This window comes from Strix aluco, chromosome 13 (genome assembly GCF_031877795.1).
Source record: "Strix aluco isolate bStrAlu1 chromosome 13, bStrAlu1.hap1, whole genome shotgun sequence".
NCBI lineage: Eukaryota > Metazoa > Chordata > Aves > Strigiformes > Strigidae > Strix > Strix aluco.
The window spans coordinates 21,061,203-21,079,683 of record NC_133943.1 but is presented as its reverse complement, the minus strand read 5'-3'; the positions used below and the strand labels follow the sequence as shown (position 1 = coordinate 21,079,683).

Genomic DNA, 18,481 nt, shown 5'->3' with positions numbered 1-18,481 from the left:
GAACATGGGAAGGGAAAGGGGTAAGGGAGGACAGCACTGGAGACCTACATTTCCATCAGGCAATCCAAGAGCAGGCTGGGCTGCGTTCCAGAATTTACCGGCCTTGGTATATTAAGGGCCATTTTTCTCCTGTCTACTGGCTATCAGCGTCTTCAACTCTGCCCTCCCCTAAATCCACTTCATTTCTGCTTTTATTTACCTCAGTCAAACCTTGTGTGACTCATTTCCGTCTACAGTTAGGATTTATAGTTTGCGTGGCTGGGTTTTCGTAGCTCTGTCTCGCTCTCCTCTCTTTTTATGTATATTGATGGAATCCTTGCTCTTGCCCTTCTCTGCACGCGTATGAAATTTCCGACCTGAGGAAGGCTGCAGTGTGTTTAGCCAGCTCTTTCTAATACATCTAGAACAAATCCTGTAATGTTGTGCTGCTGTTTTAATTCCTTAATCTTAGACTGCTGACAGCTTCATTGCCTCAGGTCTTTCCGCTTCAATTCAGATTATAATCCCCGTTGAAGATGCTATTGAAATGATATATAGCCAGTCAGATAACAACCGTCCTTGGAGGTTTGACCCTTTTAACTTGGCAATCCTTTGACTTCAGCAAACGCTCTCTGAGCACACAGGCTGGAGGGGTGACTTTCATTCCAGCCACGTACCTAGCGCTGCTCAGACTGCGGCACGTGGCTCTGGCTGAATGGGAGAGAGGAGACGTTGGTGCCTTTGTGCCCTCCGGGGTGCGAAAGGGATGCTGCCGTGGTTTCATACGCGTTAAAAGTTTAGGATGTTTCAGAGAGGATTTAGCAGCAGCCATTTTATCCCAGCCACCAGCTCTGCAGACAACCAGACCCTCGCTGCAGCCTGAATTTGGTTTGTGCTTCTGGGGAAGGGGCAGAGGCTGCCCTGCACCCTCCCTCTTCCCCAGGATGTGACTTTGGAGCCAGTGGCTGCTGCCTTGGTTTCCCCAGGGAGTATCCTGCCGCTCTTGTCCATCCTGGTGCACCCAAGGGGTGAGGTGTGAAATGGGCAGCCCCCGAAAAACCATCCCGGGGAGTTGGCTGGGGTTGTGCGACCTCCCCAGCACCGGACTGGAGCCTGCCCCAGCCTGTCCCAGTGCCTGCCCGTCTGCCTGCTGCTCTTGGTCCCTGGAAGATGGGGAGGAACCCCCTCGGCAGTACAGCGGGGTGGAAGACGGCTTTCATTAACGAAATTCCTCTTTGGGAAAAAGCCTGTCATACCCAAACTCCATCCCGAGGCCATCTGCATCCTCCAGACTCGAGGCCCAGCGCCAGCACCTGGGCGCAGCCACCGGGTCCCAGCACCGGGGCTGCTCTCGCCGGGGGAGCGGCTCTTTGTCTCGGCCTCTTGCTGGGAGCGCTGGTGTGTGCGGCAGCAGATACCAGCTCCTGCTGGATTCCCAGCAGCGGGAGCTGCCTCTAGCCAAGGATGAAAAGCTGGTTTCATGGGAGGAAATAATATTTAGCAAAGAGACAGATAACGTTCCCTGCACCCACCGCGTTAACCCTTTGCTCCCGCTGCTGCTTAGTGCTGCTGTGGGGTGTTAACCCTTTGCCCGCTGCCCCCCGTGCTGGAGCAGTGGTTCTCTGTGATTAGCACTCGCCATCTCCATCCTGAATTGTAAAGCTGCTGGTGCTGGATGTGCCCGTGTGGGTCAGGGTTGGGGTTTTAATTGGAAGGAGGGAGGGGCCTGGCTCTGCAGCTCTCCTTCCTGCTTCCCCCCACCGGCAAACAGGACTGGGGTGCTCTGTGCCTGCTGATTCCCACTTTGCTCTTGCCAAAAGGGGATGAAGCTCTTCTGCAAGTTAAAACGGGGATCTGGTGGAGTAAGGAGGGGTGTTTCTCCTGGTTGTCACATCCAGGCTGGGGGATCCTGCCTGGTCTCACCGTGAAAGTGTTTTGAGGTGCCTGGAGCCAGCTTGGTGCTTGTTCTCAGCAGAGGATGCAAGGCTCTGCCCTGGCCACAGAGCAGTTCCTCACAGCACGCAGCTCTGAGGAGGTGGTGGAAGACAGACCTGCCTGCTCCCCTTCCCCCATCCCAGCCTGAGATGGACTACTACAGCTCCATCCCATTAACTATTGATGGCAGTGTTCGGAGAAGCACTCAGGCATCACAGCAGACCCTAGAGAAAACACAAATCCATCTTGCCCCCACTACTTCTTCTCTCCGAGCCATCTTCTTTCCCGGCTTCATCCTGGGAGGGAGGGCTGAAGCCGCGTGGAGGGGCTGAGCACCAACACCCCACTGCTTTTCCCCTTTCCTTCCTTCAGAGGGACCTGGAAGGCTGCTGGGCACCCCCTCAACCCTGGGCCCACCCTTTCCTCCCTTTCTTCAGGTCCTGCTCAGGACTAGCGCAGCAGCAGCCGGATCCAGCCCACCATTCCCACTGTCCCAGTAAAATGACTGGGATTAGGGACCTGGGGTGATTCTGGAGAGGAAGGGGTCCCAGCCTGGCCCCGTGCATTACTCTGCCTTGGCCAGCTGAATCGTTACCTGCTTCAGTACTTTATTAGCAAAAAGACCCAGCTTTTTAGCGGTTTACACCAGTTTTACATCCCACTCTCCCAAAAGAGAGGTTTAAGAGCTTGGCAGGAGCTCTAGTCCTCCCACTGCTCAGGCCATAAGCTACTGCTGCCCCAGTTAGGCAGCCGTTCTTGCCATTTGCCATCATTAAGCTAAACAACATCCACGGGCGATATCCCTGGAAGCCCCCCCTCCTGCTTCGCTTTGACCCGGTGCGGAGGATGTACCACCCTGTTCTGCTGTGGACAGGCTGCAAGGCTCCAGGGTCCCCCACACCCTGTCAGACAACCTTCTGCTGTGGCACCGTCCCACACAACCCTGGAGCCAGTATTGCTGCCCCCCCTTCTCCCCCCCAGGTCTATGGCTACCCTGTTTACTAAGTGCCACCCCCATCAGCCAACCCTTGGCTCTATCTGTAACCTGTCCTGCTTTCCTCATGTGGGGGGATGAGGAGTCCCCAGGGGAGAGCCTGGTCTGTGCAAGAGCAAAGGTCCAACCCCTGGTTGGAGCTGGTGTTTCTGCAGAAGGGAGCAGGAAGAGATGGGAGGGTGGAGTAGGAAAAGGTAAAGACTTTCTGGGGGGGTCCCTGGACTGGGAGGTGTTTGCTTCCCATCTGGAGTTGGATGGGAAACTTGGACACCCATTTTTTTTAAAAAGGGCCGAGAGGGGAGCGAGGGACACCTACAGCAAAGTCATGCTTGGCCTGGAGACCTTGGAAAATTGGGCCATTCTCCACACGCTCAATATTCAGGGCTGAGCCAGGTCAGCCCACAGATGGGGCTGAGGGGGAACAAACGGTGCTTGAGTGCTCCAAACTGGGAGGAAGGAGACAGTCCTGGTGGCTCCTGATCCCTGTCGCATCTGCTGCTGCAGCGAGGTTGGGCTAGAGGGTTGCTGGAAGGATGGATAATTTCTGCTGGGCTCGATGGTGGGGCTTCTGAGCAAAGGGGAGATATTTCTTTGTCACAAGCAACGTAAAAAAACATCATCAGCCAGAGAACAAACAGCTCCAGGCTGGAGAAGGATCAGGGGGAGGGCGAGATGGGGAGGGTGATGGGGAGGAGCGGGGGGGAGCGTGGGGACAGGGTGTCCACAGGAGGTTTTTTGGGGACTTGTGATCTCAGAGCAAATTTCTGCTGTTGGCTGCGCGCCAGCGGCACCATTTCACTGACTCACACGTGCCTCCCCGTTGCCGGCTTCGTGGGCTTAATGCCTGGGGGGGTCAGGGCCGCTCTGGGGAGGGCTGCGGGAATATGGTCCCTGCTCGGAGAGTGTGTGATCTGCCAGGCAGGCAGGGAGCCCTGGGGGCACTGCCATGCCTTTGTTCCTCCTTCTCTTTATTTTCCACCTTCAGATTATTTTTTTCCCTCTGCTCCCAGCCTGCTGTGCATGCAGCACTCCCCCCCCCCTTTCCACCCACAGTTCCTGTCTTGATTTTCCTTTCCTTCTACAAAGATGTGTTCCTTAGGCTCCTTCTCCTCCCTGCCCGGCTCCCCTCATCAGCATTGCCTCTCCAAACTTGTTCTTTTTTATCTCCCTTGCCCCCTCTCTGTTTTCCCACAGGCCCTCCTCGTCCCTTCCCCTGCCCGCTCCTCTCCCCTTCCCTCCAGCCACTCAGGCTCCCATTCGCTCACTCTCTGTCTCCCCTTCTCTGACAGTTTGGGGGAAATCTGTCTGTGTCAACACACAAATTCCATTATTTATTGGCTGAGCTGAGCGAGGTCCTACACTCGTCTGTAATTGTCTGTAGATCAAAGCGCCCGCTGATGGCAGCTTTGCCTTCTCACAGCAGAACACCACCCCCAGCTTCACGCTCCCCATCCTCCCAGGGGAGTCGGGTGCGCGCGTGTCGACACCCTCGATGACTGATCTCTCAGACAGAGAGGAAAGAAATAGGGCTGGTGGGGGAGAAAAGGGAGACCTGGAGGATCTGCAAAGCTCCTGGGAGCAGATGAGGATGTTGGGGGGTGTCTCAGGGAGCCGCTCAGTCCCTGGCAGGGGCGAGGGGAGGGTGGGAGGGTAGAGGTGGTCTCTATCCTGGGAATGGGGACAGCAAAATTAAGTGAAGGGGGGATGGGGAAGCAGGGAACATCCCCGTATCTGTTCAGGACTAGAAATGGGAGTTTCTTCTTCAGAGATGCATCCCCAGAGAGATACAGGATGGCTTCACAGAAGCAGATGGCTAAAAACCAGAAACGGGGACGAAGAGGATGTGCCTTTTTCTACCTTTCCCTTGTGAAACCACCAACCTAGCCCAGGGATCTGGGAGTTCAAAGTGAAATGCAAGCACCCGTTTGTTGTTTGGGTGTTGATGCAAGGACATGTGTGTGGGGAGAGGAGAAGGAAACGTCCACCCCAACTCCTGCCCCTTGGCCTCCTCATTGGGGTCCCAACTCCAGCATTTCCAGCTGCTATTTAGCACATTGCCCCAGGAGAGGAGAGGAGAGGCCAAGGGAAGTTTTTAGTGTTATGTTAGGGTTATAGCCTCTTCCCTGGAGCCCTTTGGGAGTTGACAAGATACTTTCTTGTGGCTACAGGACCTTCTTCTCACAGGACTGAGCAGATTAATTTCTTGTAGGATCACAAGATGGAGGGGAGAGCGGCAGTGGTTTCTCTGCTGGAGGAGGTGAGGTCAGTCAGAACCCCTCTCCCTGGGGCCAGTCTTCCCATTTCATCAAGATACACTGGGGAACTCGGGCTTAATGAACCCACATCTTCTGTTCCACACAGATCTGCAGTCACCAAGAGTCATAGACACCATCAACAGTTCTGACAGCTCGATCCCCAATGCGTGAAGCTGTCTGGCTCCAGTCATGGGTCTGCATGCCTTTAACTGGCCAGTTACCCCCAGCTTTTCCTCCCATCAAACCTCTTCTGGCTTCTTTTTGCACAGAGATCAGGCAGTTTACTTACACTTCTCCCTGTAAGGTATTTTTCCAATCCTTAAATCAGTTTTTTAATCTTCTTTCAAAACTTTGGGTGCAGATGCTGTGCACAGTATTCCCAGATCAGTTGCTCTGGTGCCTGGCAGAGGGGAGGTGTTACCTCCTCTCTCAGAAAGCCTCTGCTCTCCCCCCATGCAGGTATCACACCATTGCCCACTCTTACTTTCCTGCTTACTGACCCCTCCTTCCTTCTCAGTCTTTCCCAGAGGACAAGAGACATTCCCACAGGACATTTTAGAGGAGAGGCTCTAAGAGGGACCATCCTGTATCTCTCTGTGGAGCCCCAGGGCAGTATGAGTCCCAGCTCTCAGGAGGGACACAGGCCGCCATCTGATTTGAGTCCAAGGTCTCTTCAAGAGGAACAAGACACCAGCCATGAAAGCAGCTCCCTTTGCAGGCTTGGTCTTGCAAGAAAATCCCCTGCTCTGAAGCAGGAGCAGAGACATTGGCTTCCTGAGCTGCCAGTGAAGTCTGTGTCCTACAGGGATCCAGAACTGGCTCACCCAGAAGCTGTGTGGGACTGCCCCCACTCCGAGTCCTGAAAATGCTCAAAAGTAGATGACAGAGGGTCTGCTCACAGCTCAGCCTGTGTCTCAGCCTCCATCTGTCCCAGGCAGAGGGCTTGGGGGTTTGTTCCTATGTGTTGCTGGCCGAGAGAATCCAGTGTACTTTACCAGTAATGGCCCTTGAGTTGGTCACCTCAGCTACATCTTCTCACCTACAAACCACATGGAACTTCAGGAAAACTTTACCCACACCTGGGTCTAAACCTGCCTGGTGCAAAAGGTCCACCTGCACCACTGCCAGGGAGTATGAGGCTGCTGAGCACCTCAAGCACCTTGCAGGACGGAGCCCGTGGACTAGGACTTCCAGCAGGAATGGAGCCATACCATCCTTCATTGCTCCATACCCCACCTCTGGGCAAGGCATCTGTGAAAAATGCCTCCTTGACAAACCCAGGACTTACGTTCTCTTGAAATCAAGGCTCTCTGGGCAGTGCTCTCCCTCGCCTCGGTGACCACATCACCTCTGCTCAGTGTGGGTTGCTACAGATCGGGGCTTTCTGAACCCCGCAATGGTTTTGATCAGTCAGGACCCCTGGAGGTCCCTGGTGCACCCCTGCTCAGAGCAGGGCTGGTAGATCGGGTTCCTCAGGAGGATCTCCAAGGATGGCAATTCCTGCCCCAGTCTGGTCCCTGTGCCAGTGTTTTACCACCCAGATTTTTTCCTAATACTTAATAAGAATTTCCCTTCTCCAGCTCGTGCTCGCAGCTTCTCACCCTGCCCATGTGTGCTTTTGAAAAGAGATTGTGCAGGTTTTGTTTTGCATCCCAGCACCCAGGGGCAGGCAGAGTGCTCCACCAGCCCTTGTAAACACACCAAGACGGCCATCGTCCCCTTCAGGGCACTGGTTTTTCCTCCCGAGGGAAGGCAGGGAGCCAAAGCTTCAGAGGGGAAGAAGCACTGATCAGGGCATCCTGCTGCACAGCGCTTTGTGGCTTCAAAGACTGAGCCCCCAGCGCCTGACCCTGCACAAGCAACCTGGGAGTGACTTACCAGCCGCGGGGCCAGGGCTGCTCTCAGCCTCAGTCAGAAGCCCCCCCCCCACTGTGGTTGCCCTCTTGGGCACTGCAAACTATAACTGCTCTCGCTTCGAGCAAGAAGGGAGCAGCAAACCCACATGCACGGCTGGGCAGACGGGCGCCTTGGGGAGCTGGGGGAAGGGATCTGTGCTCTGGCAGGGACAGCTTTTCTGGCAGACCCTTCTGCTGCCCCAGAACACAACGGACAGGAAAATGGAGTGACGGTGGTGGCTGGACAAGGTTTGCTGCCTGCAGGCAGCTGGGTGATGAGGTTCTCCAACCCTTTGCTCTCTGTGTGGTTTTTCCAATGCGGCTCAACCTGCGGCATCTCCTGCTACATCCCACCCTGATCTCTCCGGCTGGCCTTGCCAAGGCACATCAGCGCTGACCTGCGGCAACCGGCCACCCGCCCGCCTGTGCCAAGACACCTCAGAGACCACCCCCCTCTTCTAGCTTCCAGCGTCTTCGAAAAACAAGCTTCTACCTGTGTCCTGATTCCTTACCCTGAGAGAACAGGGCTGGCAGCTGAACACTCCCCTGCATCACAAGAGGGCTTAAAATCTGCAAGACATGAAGTGGGGTGTTAGCTGGGGCATTGGACTGTCCCCATGCCATCTCCCCTATCCTGCTCTTCACCCTCCTTTGCTATGCTCCCCCAAACAAGGCTCTTTTTTGGATCCCCCATCCTGGCCACCCCCAGCCTGTGCCATTTCCTTCAGGAGAAGGATCCTCGCAACAAGCTTGTGCCCCCTCTCAAGCCCCCTCTTTTGACCTTGGTTGCCTGGAATCGTGGGGGCTGGGGAAGGCAGGAAAGGAGCCCAAGGTTTGGGGAGGTGAGGAAAAGGAACAGGATGGGACTATCCCATGACCGCCTTTAGGGGAGGGAAGCAAGGAGGGGGGAGACGGCACACACGGATCCCCCCCCCCAAGGAAGCGGCGATGGAGAGCTGCCGGGGGGGAGCATCGCCGAGCAGAGCCGGAAAAGGGCAGGCAGGACCGTGCAGGGGGGCCGGGGGGGGGGCACGGATCCTGCTGGGAGCAGGTTGCACCCTTGGGGTGGGAAATGAATATTTTCATCTGAATCAAACAAAAGGGCGAGAGCCGCTCCGAGGATTTCCCGGAACGCACTTGGTCGGAGACGAGGAAGGTCTGGAGGGAGGGAGAGAAATGAGACCCCCCAAAATCGCCGTGTCCAGTGTCCCCCCCGCAAATCCTCCTCTGGCCTGAGCAGCCCTCGGGGGGGGTCCCGGAGCAGCCCTACCCCAGGCGTCCCGCCTCCGGGGTCCCAGCCCTGCCCGGGGCGGTGATGCAGGGCGGGGAGGGGGGGGCAGATCGGGGATTGCGGGGGGGCAGGGGGAGGATCGTGGGATGAGAAAGAAACAGGTCGTGGCGGGGGGGTGACAACGACGACGCCAAGGGTGGCCCTGGCGTGGGAGCTGGTGCGGGGGCCGGGCCGGCCGTGATCGGCGCTTCCCGCACAAGCCTGGGCTTCACTTACCGGGGACCGTCCCGATGCCACTCGTGAGCGGCCCGAGCCCACGCGTGACCCCGCCGCTTCCCTCCTTCCACCCGCTCCACCCCGCCCCTGCCCGCGCCTCTCGCTGACAGGCGGCCCCACGAGCGCGCCGCGTCCCGCGTGTGTCCCGCTGCCCTCCCAGGGACCAAGTCCCCTTTTCCCAGCCCGACAAACTCCTCCAGCCCCGCCGCCTCCTCCTTCCTCCGGTCTCCCGGTCGCTCCTGGATCCTGGCTCCCACGCGGGTCCCCGTGGGGAGCGGGGGGGGACGGTTGGGGCCGGCGGTTCCCTCCCCACCGGGGACCGGGAGTCAGAGACAAAGGCGGTGAAATATCACTGCACGGCTAAAGCCGCTCCGAGCCCCGCCGAGCCCTTAACTAGATCGTTAGGGGATTATCCGCGCCCTAAGCCGCCGCGGGGCGGGGGGGCGGCCGCCCCGTCCCGTTACCGAGCGCCCCCGGGGACGGGGCCGGCGGGGAGGCGACGCGCGGAGCTGCCCGGGCGCGGCGGCGGCTGGAGACCGCGGGGAGAACGGATCGGCCAGCGGAGGGACCGTGATCGGTACCGGGGCGGGGAGCGGAGGGGAGGGGTCGCAGCGGGCTCCGTCTGTCGCCCTCCGGGGGCCGGTGGGGCACCCGAGGTTCGGTCCGCGCCCGCCTTCCCCCTCGCCTTCCGCGGGGGACGGAAAGTTTGTGCCCGCGGGGGGAGCCAACGGCGGGAGGCGGGGGGGGGGGGCAGGTCCTCGGGTCTCCGGCGGGATCGTGCCCCGAGAGCCCGAGGGGGCTGGCGCTGGGGTCCCCGGTGGGGAACCGGGATTAGGGCGCGGGGCTGTGGGTAGATGGGGTGTCGGGGGTGGGAGCGGGGAAGAAGGGAGGGGGGGATCTCTATGTGCCTCCGCGCTGATGGGCTCAGCTTTATCCAGGGCTGTAATCCCCCCTGCTCCGGTAATTAAAAACTCCGCATTACAAGGAAAACGGTGTGCAGGGAAATGTAATCAAGTCTGGAGGGGCTTAACCATCTGGTAAAGGTTAGGACCGACACGGCGGGGGCCGCGGCGGGAGGATTTGGCAGCCGCTGCGATTCGGGCTCCTCTTAATCTACCGCGGGGACGAGCGCAGCATCTGCGGGGTAATACCGGTGCCCCGGGCAGCGATCGGTATCGCTGGAGCTCCCACCGCCGTTGACGGGACGTCCCCGGGGCTATCCCCCTCCCCAGGTGCGTCCGGCTCCGGTAGACCGATTCTGCGGGCCCGGGTGCCTCCCCTCCCCGAGACCAGCAGGGAAAGGGTTAAGCGACCGCCGGTGGTCGCGGCTCGTCCCCCCCAGCCCCGGGCAGGGCCCTCCGCCGCCGCCCCCGGGAGCCTGAAACTCTTCGAAAGTGCAAGGGGCGAGCAAAGGCGAGGGAGGACGCGGCGGCGCGAGTGGGACCCCGCGTCCCCGGGAGGGCTGCGGGGCCATGGGGGCCGGGGCAGGCTCCGGGCGGGGGCAGCTCTTCCTCCGCTCTCTACTCTTCCTCCTGCTGGCCGGGTCCCCGGCATCGCGCCTGGCGAGCGGGCAGCTGCGCTACGCCGTGCCGGAGGAGCTGGAGCACGGAGCCTTCGTGGCCAACCTGGGCGAGGACCTGGGGCTGGACGTGTCCACCCTGTCAGCGCGGCGGTTCCGCATCGTGTCACGGGCCGGGGCCAGGCAGCACCTGGAGGTGAACCTGGAGAACGGGATCCTCTTCGTGAACGAGCGGATTGACCGGGAGGAGGTGTGCGAGGCGGGGGGAACTTGCTTGCTCCACCTGCAGCTCCTCGTCGAGAGCCCACTGGAGCTCTACCGCGTCGAGGTGGAGGTGCTGGACATCAACGACCACGCGCCCACCTTCCCCTGGCAAGAGTATGTGCTGGAGGTGGCCGAGTCCGCCGTGCTCGGTGCCCGCTTTCCGCTGGAGAGCGCGCAGGATCCTGACGTGGGTACCAACTCGGTGCACACCTACCGCCTCAGCCCCAACGGTTTCTTTTCGCTCGAGGTTCAGACGCGCAGTGACTCCAGCAAGTTTGCGGAGCTGGTGCTGGAGCGCGCCCTTGACCGCGAGCAGCAACGCGCGCACCGGGTGCTACTCACCGCTCTTGACGGCGGTGTCCCAGAGCGCTCGGGCACAGCTCACATCCTCGTCACGGTACTGGATGCAAATGACAACGTGCCTGTCTTTGACCAGCCCTCGTACGGCGTGAGCCTTCCTGAGGATGCCCCTGCCGGCACCCTGGTCATCCAGCTCAACGCCACTGACCTGGATGAGGGCCCCAACGGGGAGATCGAGTACTCCTTCAGCGGGCACGCGCCGCCGCGCGTCCGGGAGCTCTTCCACGTAGAGCCCCGGAGTGGGCAGGTGCTGCTGAAGGGCCCTCTGGACTACGAGCGGGCAAGCCTGCACGAGCTCTATGTGCAAGCCAAAGACCGTGGACCCTCAGCTGTGGCCGTGCACTGCCGGGTGCTTGTGCACCTCCTTGACGTGAACGACAATGCGCCAGAGGTGACCCTCACCTCTGTGTCCACGCCCGTGCTGGAGGATGCCCCGCCAGGCACTGTCATTGCTGTCATCAGCGTTCTGGACCGGGACTCTGGGGATAACGGGCGTGTGAGCTGTGAGGTCAGCCCCGACATACCCTTTGAGCTCCGCTCTTCCTTCCGCAACTACTACACGCTGGTCACCACGCAGGCGCTGGACCGGGAGGTTGTGCCTGAGTACAACATAAGCATCACCGCACGGGACATGGGGTCCCCTGCCCTGCTGACCCTCAGCACCCTCACCGTCCCAGTGTCTGATGTCAACGACAATGCCCCACGCTTCCTCCAGCCGTCCTACAGCGTCTACGTGATGGAGAACAACGCACCAGGTGCCTCCATCTGCTCCGTCAGCGCGTTGGACCCCGATTGCCAACAAAACGCTTACCTATCCTACTCCATTGCCGACGGGCACATCCATGGCATGCCTGTGGGCACCTACGTGTCCATCAACTCAGACAGTGGGCACATGTATGCCCTGCGGTCCCTCGACTACGAGCAGATCCGCAGTTTCCAGATTCAGGTGCAAGCACAGGATGCGGGTTTCCCCCCTCTCAGCGCCAATGTCACTGTCCACATCTTCGTACTGGACCAGAATGACAATGCTCCAGTCATCGTTTCCCCCATGCCACGCAACGGCTCCGTGGCCACTGAGCTGGTGCCGAGATCAGCCGGGCCTGGCTACCTTGTGGGCACGGTGTCGGCTGTGGATGCAGACACGGGGCTGAACTCTCGCCTCTCCTACCAGCTCCTCCAGGCCACTGACTTCACCCTCTTCAGTATAGCACCAGACACGGGTGAGCTGCGCACCCTTCGCTCCTTTCTGGAGCAGGATGCAACCCGGCAGCGGCTGGTGGTGCAGGTGCGTGATGGTGGGCAGCCAGCCCTCTCAGCCACCGTGTCCCTCCTGCTTTCAGTGGTGGAGACGATGCCTCAGACTCTCTCTGACTTCAGCGAGTTCAGCCTCCCCCCAGAGGACTCTTCATCCTCCCCACTCACTGTCTACCTCCTTGTCTCCCTGGGCTCCATCTCCTTCACTTTCCTCCTCGCCATCCTCATCCTCACAGCCATTCGGTGCCGTGGAGAGCGGCACTCGTGCCGAGGTGATGGCTGCTCACCACCCCGCTGCCACTGCTGCCCTGGCTCCAGACCCTCCCCTGAAAGCCTGAAGACATCCAACCTGACAGTGCAGCCCCCCGCAGGGACCACGGCTGCCACCTGCCTCGACGTGCCCGGGAGTGGCCCCCCGGGCTACTGCTACAAGGTCTGCCTTGGTCCTGAGTCTGCCCAGAGTGACTTCATGTTCCTCAAACCCTGCAGCCCCCCCTGGAACAACGAGAAGGACTCTAGGAAGCAGTCCCGGCCAGGCCAGCATCTCCAGGTCTCCAAGCAGGTAACTCCATGCCTGGTGGTGCTTACCAGTGCTCCACAGGTCCCCCCCGCCCCCTCCTTCAGCCTCTGCTGTGAGAGAAACCAGGCACAGCTTTTCCCAGAGAATAACCAGCGCCTTTGATCAGTGTGGAAATTAGGAGTCATCAGGCAGTGGGAACCTCCCCACTGAGGTCTAATTACTGGGGGACGGCAGACTCGGCTGAAGTGAGAGGAAATCCCGTTCCGATGCCTTTTGCACCCGTTAGAGGCAACGGAGCTGCTCCAGTGCCGTGGGGGAGGTAGAATGGCGGAGGCGGCATCTCCTTCATGTGGGTGAGCAATTCATGCTGGGACAGCCCAAGCGTCGCTGCCCCTCTGCTTCCCCCATGCCGGCGGGGGTCCGCAGTGTCCCGCTGCCACATCCGGGGCTGGCCCTGGCCCCTCTGCCATCACTCATGTCCCCAGTTCTGGCTGCTGGGCTGCCACTGAGCTGCCCCATCAGGGAGGGAGTGGGGTCTTCAGGGCGGGATTTTGATGTCAACATTTGTTAGGTATTGAAATGAGGAATGTCTAATTTTCCCAATGAAAGGCTCTTTCCAAAACGCGATTACAAGGATGGAGAGTGATGAGGCGTCTAATCCACTTACGTTTGACTTCTAATAAAACAGCCCTTCCAAGGAGAGCCCAAGACTCACTGCCAAGAGGCTCTCCTCGCACGTCTCCTTGCACAACTGGACTCACTTCTCTAATATGTTAATGGGATTTTCCCCTAGTTGTTTACAACCCCCCTGGGACAGCGGGTATGCAGCCAATTTCCACACCTCTTACCCTTTGGTGCCTGAGACCTGGGCTAAGCCACCATCCCACCTGCAAAAAAGGCTTTTTAAAATTAACAGAAATAAGAAAAGCCTCTCTCTCTCCCCAGAAGGACAAACCTTGGCAATTGAACTCCCAGAGACAGAGAGCAAGCCCCAGACAACCCCAATGTCTCAGGAGGGTGGGGAAGGTCCAGAAGGGAACAAGCTGGTTCAACACTGCCTCAGTTTCCCTAAAATGGGAATGTGCTACTTGCTTCTCCACAAAGGAGAAGATGGAGTCCTGCATCCCTGACTACTGAAGCCTGGTGCTGGCAGCGCTGGGTTGATGAACAGAGGGTCCCAGGGCTGATTAACAGAGGGTCCCCATAACCAGCCTTGCCCTTCCCTGTGTTTTTCAGATCAAGCAGCCCAACATGGACTGGCTGCCTCCAAGTATGCAGCGACCTGCCCTGAAAAGGTACCAAATCCGACACTGCAGGAACAGAGGGAGCGGGTGGAAGGGGGATGTGGGGATGGGGAAGTTATCTCTGATGCAGCTTTGAACTGATCTCTTCTCTTTAGCTCCCAGAGCCTGGAGGACGTGGGGGAAATCCGCAGAGCCCTCCAGAAGGAGCACGAGAGGCTGTGCACGCTGGTGACCCCTGTCTCTGGTTAGTATTGGGGTGCTGGGGCTGGGAAGACCAGACCCTCCTGTAGCTTGGTTGAGGTGCAGTTGGGGGGACACATCCCTGTTCCTAGCAGTGGTAGAGTTTTGTGGGGTGGAAGAGGTGTCCAGGCTCCAGAAGGGAGGTTGGTGACACATAGCCACGGGCTTGCACCCTGGGACATGGATGTGATTGTTCCACTGAGCTATGGATGTGACCTCCCCTGAGCCAGTCTCACACTCATCTTTCCTCCAGAGTTTCAGAAGGCTTCAGCAGGCACCAACAGCATCTGGACACCCCAATACAGCCCCTTGTACCCAGGTCACATCCCAGCCCTGGATTATCAGCACAATGTCTACATCCCTGGCACCCCTACTCTGCTTTCCAGCAAAGATGGGCCCCTCTTCCTGGGCAGGGAGAACAAGAACAGCTTCTCCACCTTTGGCAAGAGGAAGAAGATGACAACTTACTGTGACATGCATGACAGTGTGGTTATCAACAACGACCTGAAATAGTGACCAGTGCTAGGCCTGGATGGCTCTGCCCAAGGCCCTGGCAATCACCTGCATTATTTCAGCTGCTGGGTCCACCCGCAGCACACAACTCCATGTATAGACCACTCAGGACTTTGTGGGGCTGCTGGGATAGTGGCTCACCAGAGTGTGGGGAAAGGATTTAAGGAGCAAGAGACTGAAAATTGATAAGGATGGGCAGGGGGAGGGGGGATGGGCATTTCTCCCATTTCATTCCACAGAGCTGTGTTGGCAGCAGGTGCTGTTTGGGGTCCATACGACCAGATTTAAGCAAATCTGCCTTGAGTTTACCCATTCCCATGTCCCTTTAGGGACCATCCATCTCTGTAAACATTGTCACTTATTTGTCTTGTCTGGCTGTGTGAATGTACTGAGCTGCATGCCTGTATTTCTGTCCCAGTAGGCATGGAAAATGTACGCAGACAAAGCCTGGTTCAGTTAAGCCTGATCTACTGGGGCAGTGACCATTGCTCTGTCCCTGAGATCCAGTGTTGCATGTCCAGAGCAGCCGTTGGTGTCTGTCTTCTCTGGGGATCAAGTGCAAAACCCAGCCATTATGGGTTCTTCCCTTCAAACCCTGACCCAACACCCTCAGGGCTGGAGACCCAAAGGCCAGGACACAGCCAGACTTTGCTCCAGGAGCAGCATGGGCTGGAGCACACACAGATGGGATGGCCAGAAGAGCTGTTAGCTTAAGCAGCTGAGAGATGCACAAGGTGAGGCCCTGCTGGGTAACTCTTTAGCCCAAGGCAACATCACCTGATCCAAAGACAGTTTCCATCCGTAGGAGGGCCCCCAGCACAGGTGACCGTCCTCTTCCTTCCTCTCCCTCTCCGTGCCCTCACCCAGATCTCTGTTTTCCCCAAGTCCTGAACACCTGGGAACCCCAGCACTGGGGGCCCCACCTGCATAGGACAGACACCTCCCACTGTGTCCTGCTTCTCTTTGAGGACTTTTAGCTGGCTGTCAGGAGCCCTCAAGGGCAGGATTCCAGCCCCAGAACAGTCTCTCCCCTTCCCTGCTCACCCTACACCTGTCCACCCGGTCTGTCTGCCACCGTTGCCAATCGCTCCTGTCACGGGACAGTTCATTTCCAATCCATTTGTGCAGAACATGACAGCTCCCTCTAAACCAGGTTTGTTTCACGATGTCTGATTTGTACCAATAAATTGTATTTTAATAGCTCACCCTGGGTCCTGGCTGTCCCTGAGCTGCACGTGACAGCAGGAATTTCTGCTTCACTCTTGGAGCAGAGCTCTCGGCTGCAGGAGACCCTCTGGCCTCCTTAGTTGCTGGAGAAGCCCAGGAGAGCTCATTTTATTCACTTCACCTGGATGCTGGGGGCTTAAGGTCCCTTTCCCTCCTTCCTTGGCCTCAGGAGCACTTTGTGGTCATGGCCAGGAGGAGCCGTGTGCTGCAGATGTCACACAGCTCCATGCTCCAGCTTGGGCAGAGACTGCAGGGATTTGACATGGGCATAAAGGGCTTTGAACTGCTGGGGAGAGGGGCTGGATCTGGCAGTAATGGATTATTGGTGTTACTGTGCATTGCTTTCTATGGTTCATTTAAGCTTTCCCCTGGATGCTCACCACCCACCAGCTTGCCTCGGGAGTCACAGAGATAACCTGGATGCATAGCAGGTGTAGGGACCAGCTGCCTGCGACTAGGCAAGCCTGTATCTGCTGGTGGGATGACTCTTGACTTGATGTGGGAAGTGGTTTGCCTTTGGATGATGTCCTGAGATGGCCATGCAGTGGTGGTCCTTCTCTTACCCTCTGCTTGCTTAGTGACTGGATTGAGGAGGCTGCAATGTGGCTTTTGGGATTAACCCAGAAATGTCCTTGTTTACAAGTGGGTAATGTGCTCTTTAGTGGAAGCGGGGGGCAGGGATCACTCCAAGGGGCCCCGTGGGAGTCAGGGACCCAGGAGGACAGTGCTTTGGCTGTGAAAGGGACCTGGCTGCTTCTGGTGACTTCAGTCCCAGCTCACATCTGCCTGACTGTGAGTAGCTGAAATATTCCCTGTCCCAATTAGATGGTAGGGTGAAGGATTTTATGCTGCCGAGCGCATTCTTCAATGGTCTCTACAGGGTGTTAAGGGTAAAAAACCCCAAACAGCCACTGCCTGAGAGCATTAGCCTGTTTCACTCCTTCAAAAGAACAAGAGAATTATGTAAAGTGATACAATAAAATGAATAACAGCCTCAAGAAGTAATAAATGTACTAAATGAATCTGATTCCTTGCCGGGCAGCAAACATCTCCCTCTCCCAGATTAGCTCTGGCAATACCCTCCCTGCCATTTTTAGGTGGTGCTGGTCAGGCATTAGGGGAGGAGAGGACTACAGCCAGGGGCTCAGCCACAGCCCCTCTGCAGCAGGGCCAAGCTGTTAGCTGTGTTTTAGCTCACACAAAAAAAGCACCCAGTACATGTACTTCAGGGTATCCAGGATCTAAATGAACGCACAGAGCTGGTGCTTTGTATCAGATTCCCAGGTGTGGCTTTCTGAAGGGAAATTGATCTCAAAATTGATTCCCAAAATCATAAGTATTTGAAAGTGACACTTTACATCCCTGTCTTTGGAAATTCATGGGGTTGAGCAATCACATGGCCAGCTTTTGCCACCTCCCCATGAGCCTGTCACTCTCCAGAGTATTTTCTTGGCATTTTTTAACCCCAATTACTAAAGCTCAAGTGATGCCCAGTAAATTGCCTCCTTCTCCTCTCCATTACTCCTGCCCATCCTCAGTCCAGGAGATGAGATATACACACACACGTCTGCAACTCTTGCTGATCCCCAGGTTTGCACATTCAGGTCAGGCCTCTTCCAAAAGGGATTTGAGGGTCAACACAGGGCCCAGACCAGGCCCCAACACCCCACATTCCCTAAGGATCTCCTTTTGCTTAGTTGAAGAAAATCCTGCACTGACAAGATCTCAGTTTCAATCTTTCTCCTCGATCAACATATTGATAAAAGGGACTTGCTTTAGGGGAGAGAGCACCTACTTAAACCTACTTCATCCACACTACTACCACTTCTTCAAAGGGCGTGCCTGGTCAGAATTGTCCATCTAATAGATGAGATCTCCTTTGAAGATGTCCCACAGGGACAGGGTGTTATTAAAAATGCAAGGTCTTGCCCTACAACCAGTTATTTTTACAACTCTCACTGTGCTTACACTCGTGCACAGTTCATGAGCATTAGCTGGTTTCTGCAGTCTGATAATGCACTGGGCATGAGAGCCGCCTTGCAGACATACTCAACAGAAAGCTCTCTATATGCCCCTCTCATACATTCCAGCTCTCTCTGAGATCCAGAGGCAAATCTGGCTTTCAGGGACCTGACAGTCAGCTTGAGATCTGCCTCTACAACAGCGGGAAAGCTGCCATGTGGTGCAGTTGGTTGCAAAATGCTGCAGGCCATGCTAGACAGGCACATAGTGCTTCTGGGCACCAGCACAAATAGGGGGGGTTTGTGCTCTTGCTATTGCTGAATAGACTCTTTGGATGGAAACATTACTTACATCTCTGAAATGACTTGAAAGTGTATACAAGAGAGACAAAATGAATCCAGAGCTAGAGAGAAAAGAGGCCAGAGAGAAAGACCCAGAGGGGCTGGTGCTCAGCTCTGCTCTGCCACGCATGGAGTCAAGCAGCAGCGAGTGAAGCCCCCAGGAGACCCTAGCAGGGACACAGAGCTCTGCATGCAGCCAGGTTAGGCTGGGTAGAGCCATCAACACCGGCAGTCTCGGGTCCCCAGAGGGGTTGGTATCGGCAGGACAGAGCGAAAATCCATGGGGACCAGTGGGAGTCTGCGCATTGACCTTGGAGGGTTCTGGAGCCAGCCCAAAGTCTGTGGCGCTCAGTGGTTAATTAACAGTGAACTCTGTGGGGCTCAGTGGTTAATTAACAGTGAATTCTGTGGCGCTCAGTGGTTAATTAACAGTGAATTCTGTGGCGCTCAGTGGTTAATTACAGTCTCCAAA

General features: G+C 57.2%; 1 protein-coding gene across 1 annotated transcript; it reads left to right on the top strand.

Annotated features, from left to right (window-relative positions):
* The first annotated feature begins 9,625 nt into the window (after window positions 1-9,625).
* LOC141929232 (protocadherin-10-like) lies at window positions 9,626-14,638 on the top strand. Its single transcript, XM_074838417.1, has 4 exons — window positions 9,626-12,524; window positions 13,719-13,777; window positions 13,882-13,970; window positions 14,220-14,638. Exons 1-4 carry the CDS (start codon window positions 10,038-10,040, stop codon window positions 14,477-14,479), a joined length of 2,895 nt encoding a protein of 964 aa, XP_074694518.1. The 5' UTR covers window positions 9,626-10,037; the 3' UTR covers window positions 14,480-14,638.
* Window positions 14,639-18,481: the final 3,843 nt, after the last annotated feature.